This window comes from Danio rerio, chromosome 4 (genome assembly GCF_052040795.2).
Source record: "Danio rerio strain M-AB ecotype USA chromosome 4, GRCz13ab, whole genome shotgun sequence".
Taxonomy (NCBI): domain Eukaryota; kingdom Metazoa; phylum Chordata; class Actinopteri; order Cypriniformes; family Danionidae; genus Danio; species Danio rerio.
In genome coordinates this window covers 18,879,670-18,888,809 of record NC_141024.2, presented here as the reverse complement: position 1 = coordinate 18,888,809, position 9,140 = coordinate 18,879,670, and the positions used below count along the sequence as shown (strand labels likewise).

General features: G+C 34.8%; 3 protein-coding genes across 13 annotated transcripts in view; 1 reads left to right on the top strand and 2 right to left on the bottom strand.

Annotated features, from left to right (window-relative positions):
- Positions 1–9,135, top strand: part of cradd (CARD and death domain containing adaptor protein) — a 93,066-nt gene extending 83,931 nt beyond the window's left edge. For 3 of the 11 annotated variants that reach the window (XR_015481940.1, XR_015481939.1, XR_015481943.1), the window contains 2 exons: positions 2,676–2,816; positions 4,077–4,625. The gene's annotated coding sequence lies outside the window, so the exon portion shown is untranslated. Of the gene's footprint in view, positions 1–2,675; positions 2,817–2,949; positions 3,953–4,076; positions 6,280–8,237; positions 8,328–9,031 lie in introns of those variants that run through there. The other 8 variants (XR_015481951.1, XR_015481945.1, XR_015481952.1 and 5 more) reach the window with 7 other exon arrangements.
- On the bottom strand, positions 390–2,911 carry LOC101883382 (plexin-C1-like). Its single transcript, NM_001442903.1, has 4 exons — positions 1,936–2,911; positions 1,701–1,826; positions 1,448–1,582; positions 390–901 (listed from the first exon to the last, which is right to left on the bottom strand). Exons 1-4 carry the CDS (start codon positions 2,830–2,832, stop codon positions 728–730), a joined length of 1,332 nt encoding a protein of 443 aa, NP_001429832.1. The 5' UTR covers positions 2,833–2,911; the 3' UTR covers positions 390–727.
- On the bottom strand, positions 5,676–9,134 carry LOC103910448 (plexin-C1-like). Its single transcript, XM_087248180.1, has 9 exons — positions 8,989–9,134; positions 8,785–8,817; positions 8,377–8,510; positions 8,117–8,296; positions 7,622–7,730; positions 6,869–7,039; positions 6,654–6,794; positions 6,417–6,528; positions 5,676–6,374 (listed from the first exon to the last, which is right to left on the bottom strand). The coding sequence occupies exons 4-8, from the start codon at positions 8,218–8,220 to the stop codon at positions 6,454–6,456; spliced, it is 600 nt and encodes a 199-aa protein (XP_087104306.1). The 5' UTR covers positions 8,221–8,296; positions 8,377–8,510; positions 8,785–8,817; positions 8,989–9,134; the 3' UTR covers positions 5,676–6,374; positions 6,417–6,453.
- Positions 9,136–9,140: the final 5 nt, after the last annotated feature.

Below are 9,140 nucleotides of genomic sequence, written 5' to 3'. Positions count from 1 at the left end.
AATTGACTGCTTTAAGCAGCTTTAAAGTATTACACAACTAAAAATATTAACCAATTCCAAAAAGCTGAATAATTGGTTAATAAGTAGAATAATCAACAATTAGTCAATTACTTATCTTCGTAGTTGTTAAATCAACTGAATACATTATAGAAATAAAATGTAGCTGCAGCTTCGACAACATTTCATAAAGTATACATGGTGAAATATGCAGTACACTTACATTTGCAGAAATCAGTTTTGGGCCATACCAGTTTCATCTTAGGCATTGAATTTTATTGCTATTGAATTTAAATGTATGTATTTGGCTGTGGGATGCTTCTGTTTTTATGTATCTGTGTGCTTACAGTATGTGTGCCTATTCATTTAAACCAGACGAGACTTTTTTTTTTGTGGATTTCATTTATTTGCCATGATTCTAGTAAGCATAAACAGTGATAGCATGTATAGTAGATAATCAGCATAGCAGATAATCAAGTAATAAAATGGAATTAGCCATGATACATTAGAAGCATGCTCCTACGAATAATTGTGCTGTTGTACCAAATAGAAAATCAGTCAGCTGTTAGAACTAAGTGGATTGTTGTTTATACAGTCTATATTAAAAAGGTGTTTAACACCACCTGCTGGTTGATCACACATGATATTTATTTAATTTGAACATTTACCTTGAGAGCTAGAATGTCTAGAAGAAACACACACACACACACACACACACACACACACAGCTCTACAATAAGACATATCGTGCAGATACAACAAAGAGCAGAGATCGTGTGTGAAATGTCACAAGTGTGGCGTAATTCTGTGTGTTCGAACTCTTGCCGCAAAGAGGATCCAGAGCAGATCTGCAGTCCTTCAGAGGCTTGTATTCAGCACAGGGAACCACAGACACTCTTCTTAACTACATGAAACACATAAGCAGAAACACATCTATTTTAGAGTCAGTGTATGAGACCAGTGCTATTTCCGTTTTGTTTGACATAAATATTTCAACAATATTCTAAAGTTTGCTTTCAAACTTTTTTATTCATTCATTTTCTTTTCGGCTTAGTCCCTTTATTAATCAGGGGTCGCCACAGAGGAATAAACAGCCAACTTATCCAGCATATGTTTTATGCAGCAGATGCCCTTCCAGCTGCAACCCATCTCTGGGAAACATTCATACACACTCATACACTACGGACAATTTAGCCTACCCAATTCACCTGTACTGCATGTCTTTGGACTGTGAGGGAAACCGGAGCACCCGGAGGAAACCCTCGCGAACACAAAGAGAACATGCAAACTCCACACACAAACGCCAACTGACCCAGCCGAGGCTCAAACCAGCGACCAGTGAGTCGACAACACTACCTTCTGCGCCACTGCGCTGCCCACTTTTTCAAACATATATATTAAAGTATCATATTTGCTTTTTATGTTGTATTTTGCTGCTTAGTATGCTCACCTGATTCCTCAGAGCGATGTAGATGTGTTTGAAATCTACTGGATCAAAGTGCATTCTGGGAAACACTGCTCGCTCATCATCTGATTTGTACAGCACTGATGGACAGCCTGGTGTGTAATTTTCATCCAAAATCAGCTAGATAAACAAATCATAAATAATCATCTTATAGTTCAAATGCAATGCTAAACAAATGCTAAAAACTCAGAGACTACTGAAAATAAAGACATGTGTGTAAGATAGAAGTGAAAGGGACCTTTATCAGTTGACCATCACTGGTTCCCATGAACAGCACAATCCAGGATCCATTTCTAACTGCAGCTACTGATGACAATGAGCTGGACTTGAACACCACAGAGAGCAGCTGAAGATCACTAGCACTCTGAAACACAACAAAGAAAAATACTCTTTATATGACCTTATTGAACACTGAAATCATCATTATATTAAATAAAATTCCAAAAAGAAATGGCTATAACTCCATTTCTAACCTCAGAACCACACATCTTTTCTCCCAGAGTGCAGAACTCTTTGACTCTGCCTTGAATGCTGCTGATGTTGTAGAGAGCCAGTGCAGTGTTCTCCGGGTCCTGCTGATCCTGTGCACTGAACACTCCTGCCCAAATAACAGCCTTCTCTGAGGGAATAACAGCAGAGGAGACCAGCACTGGACGAGCTTTATCACTGCAGCACTTTATCACTGCAGACTGAAGAGATTTGAAGATTTCACTCTTTTTACTTTTAGAGCCGTCCATCCACAGAACGTGAACTTTCCTCTCAGAGTCAGTCTCTGTGTTGAGAAATAAGTACAAATCTGAGGATGAATCTCTCTGGAATCCATCAACAAACTCCACATCTCTTGCAGTGCTCTGAATGGCAGGATCTGATCCTTCCTCAGAATAAGATAATATACCACCAAATTGAGTCTGTACAGTGTTTCGCAATGTAACAACGGGACTTTGAGATGTTGATTGGTCGAGCTTTTTCCCAATCAAAAGGTATTTACTGCTGCTTGCACCTGCAATAAACGCTACAGATTTCTCAGTCTCTTTCGGTCCCAAAAATAATTTACTTTCATAGTAAATACTGTTTGTAATGTCATTTATATCAAGAACTTCACAGTATCCATCTTCATAAGTCCCACATGTAATCAGGGTGCCGTTGTCGTCAAAAGGCACCAGAATGTTGACTGGATGAGTGCTATTATTGATGTCCTTCTTCTTCTCTTCAGAAAGATCGTGTCTCATCTGATGCAGTCGATTTTCAGTAAGAACAAACAGCTTACCGTTACCAACTACAAAGTCTTTGATGTCTCCATCAAAATCCACCACATCACCACAAATGCAGTATTTCAGAAGTACAAGTACTCCAAGTAAGTATCCTCTCATCTTGCTAAATGTCTGAACATGCAGATAGATTGGTCTGCTGTAATGGATGAGATCTCAGTGATCAACGTTTCTCAAATGCTTCTGCAAATGAAGTGATGGAAGTGAAAACAGCACAAGTAGGATGAGGGCGGTGGTTTAAAACCTGCAGAGAAATTGTATTCTCTAATATATTTATTAATAAGTCAAACTATTAGAAGTCAAAACCGCAAACATAAATTGCTTTAGAAATTTACTGATGAGATTACCACAAAACTGAGGGTCAAGGAAAGCTGTGCAGGGTGATTTAATGTTTAATATTACAGATAATGCAGTGATGGACATTTTAGTGGTGCAATCATGAATTAGAGTATTTTGGGAAACATTTGCAACCACCTTTGAATAAGAGACACCACAATGAAAATGTCATTCAGGGACTATTATTATTATTTCCCAAATATGCTGATCAAGACTGGAATAAAAGAGTGTTTTTTTCAGTCAACCAGCCACATAGTAATTTATAGTATGAACTATATTGTTTTTGAACCATATTAAAGTGCTTGAATTAATTTGTAGTTATTAAAGTTGCAACAAGTAAAGTAATAAAAACAAATGAACTGTTTTTTAAAAAATCTATTATTTACAGTTGCTAGAGTTTAGAAATAATTATTACTTTATAAGTTTGAGATACAGAATACAGTATCATTCATTAACAAAGAGTTTGAAACCTTTTTTTCACATGGTATAAAAACCCCAAATCAAACAAAAAGTGCTCAAAGGTAGCTTAAATAATGTGTTGGTGCTCTTTGGGTAAAGGATTCATCAGAATAAACAATAAAAGTAAGCCCAAGGCACTAGAAATATGTGGAAAAAATTATAAAAAGCCTTTATTGGAATGGCTATTCCTCAAAACTGCACCTACACGTTTCAGCAAACACTTGCCTTCATCAGGGTAACAGAGATACAGTGCGTCTGGAGTTCTTTGGTATACTAAAGTCTCATGAATATCACAATACTAAAATAATATATTAAACACAAGGTCAACTCAAGAATCTTTATTAATTCAGCATTGAGGAAAGAATTATAATAGTAATAATCAAAAAGATAATGAGTGTTATACAACAATGTGAATGTATATAGAATGAAACCACAAAAAAAAAAAACTTTAGAATATTGTTGAAATATTTATGTCAAACAAAATGGAAATAGCACTGATCTCATACACTGACTCTAAAATAGATGTGTTTCTGCTCATGTGTTTCATGTAGTTAAGAAGAGTGTCTGTGGTTCCCTGTGCTGAATACAAGCCTCTGAAGGACTGCAGATCTGCTCTGGATCCTCTTTGCGGCATGAGCTTGAACACACAGAATTACACCACACTTGTGACATTTCACACACGATCTCTGCTCTTTGTTGTATCTGCACGATATGTCTTATTGTAGAGCTGTGTGTGTGTGTGTGTGTGTGTGTGTGTGTGTTTCTAACAGAATACAGTAAAACAATATATTAAACACAAGGTCTACTCAAGAATTATTATTAATTCAGCATTAAGGAAAAAAATTATAATAATGATAATCAAAAAGATAATGAGTGTTATACAACAATGTGAATGTATATAGAATGAAACCACAAAAATTGTATAAGCAAATAAACAAGTATAGTACAAATTGCGTTGGCCTTATGTTCAATATATTATTTCAGTATTGTTTAGATATTCTAATGAAAAGAAATACAGATACACTTGATCACTGTTACCCTGGTGAAAGCAAGTGTTTGCCAAAATGAGTAGACGAATAGCCACGTCAATAAAGGCTTTTAAATATATTTTTTACATTTTTCGAGTGCCTTAGACGTATTTTTGCTGTTTATTGTTTCACATGGGTTTAAAAGAGTAAATCTAGTCAAATGTATTTTAATATTATTTACATTATTGTTTTAGTTTTTATATTTTATTACAAAATTGTGAAATTTGGTAATTTTAAAGAATATCTTAATTTAAAAAGATAACAGTGTGCAGTAATTTAGTAGGAAAATGCTGCCATCTACTGAAATACGATTTTATTTAACTAAATAAACTAAATAAGAGGACATTATAATGCTGAATTAGTTTATTACACTCAATCCAACAATTTGATGGTCTAATTTATGCTTTCTTTGTGTGTGTGCATGCGTTGATAAAGTCAAGTGTGTAACTAATATTTATTTACGTTATTTGATGACCAAAGCACACAGTATGTTTACTGGGTAGAGGTTAAGGTTACTGTTACAATATAATAATGAAATAGTGACTGATAGGAAACTAAACTGTTTATTCTAATGTCTATTAGAATGAATTACAATAATAGCAGCGGCTGGGAAACAGGAAACAACACTTCCCTATTTTGCTCTAGATAACCATATTTGTGAAATAGGCCAATTGTGCAAAAGATGTGAGGTTTATTTTAAAGCTGCTCACACTCATGCAGTCACACTTTCTACAGCCCAAAAAGGACATATACTGTGTCAGTAAACATGTTGTCAGGTGCCGAGACTGTAAGTGTAGGTTATTAGGATAGGCCTGAGTGCAAATAAAGCTTTAAGCACTGTAGTGAAGGACTGTTTTAGAGCTACAATCTTAAAGTGCTGTAATGTGTGTAAAAGCCACAATATTATCACAGCTAGCTTCTTTGTCATTGCTTATGGGTGAAAAGAAGTTCGATACACCCAAGCAATGCTTTCCTATTAGCAAACATCCAAAAAATGTTCATGAAGCTTTGTTTAGATGAATAAGTTAATCTGTGCTGCAATCTTTCCTTTCAATAACACAATGAACACAAAAAAAAACAAACATAAAAGTTGGAAGAACAGCAATTAAAATTTTAAAATATGGATTTGGCGGTGGAATGTTTCTGTTTTTATTTATGTATCTGTGTTTACAAAATGTGTGCCTATAGTTTAAATCACACCAAACGCTTTCAAGTGGATTTCATTTATATGCCATGATTTTAGTAAGCCTATGCATTACGCAGTGCTAACATTTGGTTAATAGCAGATATTCAGATAATGGAATTTAACTGCCTATGATTCTTCTCCAAAATAATTGTACTGTGGTACTAAAAGCAGAACAGTAGTCTTGATTGATTGTTTATACAGTCGATATTAAAAAAGGTATATTACGCCACCTGCTGGCTTGATCTGACATAATATTTACTTATTTTTAATTAATTTACTTGACAGGCATACAGTTTATCTAGAAAATAGCCCTATAATGTTGTTGGTAAGCCTTGTGGCTATAAAGTAAAGCAATATGATGAATGAAAATATTATTATACATTTATTAGAAAATATGAGTACATGCATACACACATAGTTTTACAGTTTGATGAGACAAATCCATTAAAAATAATAATAATGTTTTCCAAGAACACAATACTTGTATACATTGGCTCCTCAGTAATTAAAACTTAATAAAAAAACATAAGTGTGGTAATTAAAACTAAAACATTAATGAAAAAAAAAATGGACATCTACAATGCACAAATCTGTCTTCAAAGAAAGGAATATATTTTAAATATTTTTTTCTTTTTCTTTTTTTTTTTTTTTTTTGCTAGGCACATGAAAACATTTACTCAATACTGAGTAAATGTTTTAATTGCTCCTTCCTACTTAGCCTAATGTATTATGTGGATTAAGGCAGAATTTTGCCCTCCCCATCATGACAGCATAACTCCCAATCGTAATCTGAAATCACAAAAGACGAGTAAAAGTTATATGTCTGAAAAGTCGCTAAAGAAACTATCGAGTCAAATTATAGTCTTATATCCATAGGTTTACCTAAGAATTAAAATGATCTAAAACAAACTTACAGTGATGGAGTCCACTCCAGACTGTCCTTTAATAATACAGATGATGGCATTGAACTCAATCCTCTCCAAAACACACTGATAAATCTGATCTCCCATTACATTGACCTCGCTCATGCTCAAATTCAACATATCTGCCTTTTTCTGAGTAAGAGACATCAAAAATGAGCAAAAATAATAATATTAATAATAATAACAGTGATTTTTTCATTCTTTACCTGAATGTTCACCTGTAGATCATTAGCCACCTGTAATGTTGTGAATTCAGTGAATACTGGATCAGGCTTGTAGGAGAAATCATGCACACAGTCTACAGTGGAGTTTCCAACATTCAGTGAGAAACTTAACTGACCACTGCCTTCATAACGGGGGGAATAAAACCACATGCCCTGTAAGAAAAAGAGATGATGAATAGCGCTAAAAATGTGAAGGATTGAATTCAGTAAAGAATTGTTCTCCATGATTATCTTGCTGATGTTTTTTAAGTCACAATTTTGCAAATTTATGAACTCAAATTCCTTCTCACTGTAAGATTGATTGCTAATATTTTCTTCTTCTTCATAAATGTGATGTCAAACTGTCATGCCTATCTGGTAAATCTAAAGCATGACTCAATCTAACATTTTATAAGTGAACCAAAAGTAAAATACCAATTCAATTCCCGGCAGAGAACAGTTTGTAATCGTGCCGCACCATTCCAGGCTCAGTGGAAAAACAACCGTAACCGTATTGAAGTGTTCTTAGAACGGTTCGGCACGATAGTGGACAAGCAGCTAGTGTGTTGTCAAACTGTGATGGACATCAATAAATCTAAAGCATGACTAATTCTAACTTTTTATAAGTAAAACTAAAGGAAAATAACAAACATCCATCTCCGTTTTAGAGTCACTGAATGAAAAATATTTCAAAACACAATCTCACTACATGAGTGAATATACACTGTTTGAAGATGCAGATGTGTCATGTCTCACCCCTGAGCTTGCGTCATACAGACTTTCCAGCACTTTATTAGAAGGTTGAGCAATAACTGACTCCACATATTCCATATTGGTCCCCTGAACATGAATCTTCCTTCCACCACTGAATATAGAGATATTACAAACAACTTCATAAACATGATTAAAATAGAGTATTAATATCTGAATTCAGCCCACTTGTATACACTTCTTATACACAAAGAAAGCAAATTACGCACAATGCAGCACATTTATGCAAACAACGGAAGTAAAACCTATAGGGCAAAAAGCTGCTTTTTTGTTTTTTAATAAACTAAAGGCTATTTTTAAGGTCAAATGTGTAAACTGCAGCTCTCAGAAATAAGACAACACTTGAAGGAAATGACCAGCAACTCTCACTTCTGCTTTCGTTTATTTCTGCTTGTAAAGGTCATTCATTTGCTAATCTTTTTTTCTATATAAAGAACATTCTTGTAAATGTTGTGTTAAAATGATCTGAATTGGTCTTACCTCCTCCAGCTGTTTCTAGGCTGTACTCCTGTGCATCTGGGTTGGGAACTGTAAGTGATGATGCTGTTGCCATGACAGCGGTTGTCAGGAGTAACAACACACATTTTCACTTTTCCTTTAGTTTCACTGGGAGGAATGTTGACCACTAAAGTGTCACTGGAGCGATTGAGCACTGGAGATCTGGAGGAAAACATTCATGCACATTTATAAGGTCTGAGTCTACACAGAACACATCACTGAACACAGACACACAGTCTCACTCTTTAGCAATACAGTCCAGATCCCCCTGAATACGGATTTTTGTGACAGAGTCCAGGTTCCTTCCTCTTAGTAAAACGCTGTTTCTGCCATGAAAAGAAACTTTGTGGGGCTCTAAAGAGAGAATCTCTGGCTCCTACAAAACACAACATGTTGCACTGAATAAAAGACAGCAAAGCAAAAAGAGGGGAACAATTCTATTTAAGAAGATGTATAATGTGAATATAAATTAGCCTTAAATTAAATGTATTAATTTAATCACATTTTAAAAAGAGTTATGATCATAATGCTAAAAGTAACTAAATTAGTCCTCAAAAGTGAAAGAAAATCTTCAAATCATTGATGGGAAAAAGAAAAACTCCACTTCCTAATATGTGAAGCTGGCCATAAACATGCATAATTACACTTACTTTGTACTCAGATAGTAGATCCTTACATGCATCCTAAGAAGTAGAAACGAGAGTTTAGTAGAAAAAGAGAAATTATTTCTTGAGTAAACGCTTCAGTCAGTGCAACATTTCCTATATAATAGTAAATTAAAACAAATTTTATTTCAAGTTATTCCCACTGTGGATATGATAAAGCTATGGATTGAATGAAACACTTTGCCTTACCTGAATGTTTAACTGTGGTTCACTTCCTTGTGTCCAATCACAGCGCTGAGATGAAGAAGACCAGTGACATCCAGATGAGATACACTGCACACACCTGTGAAAATGCACACAAGTGTTAGTACCCTGAGAATCTGCGTTAATATTCAGGTAGT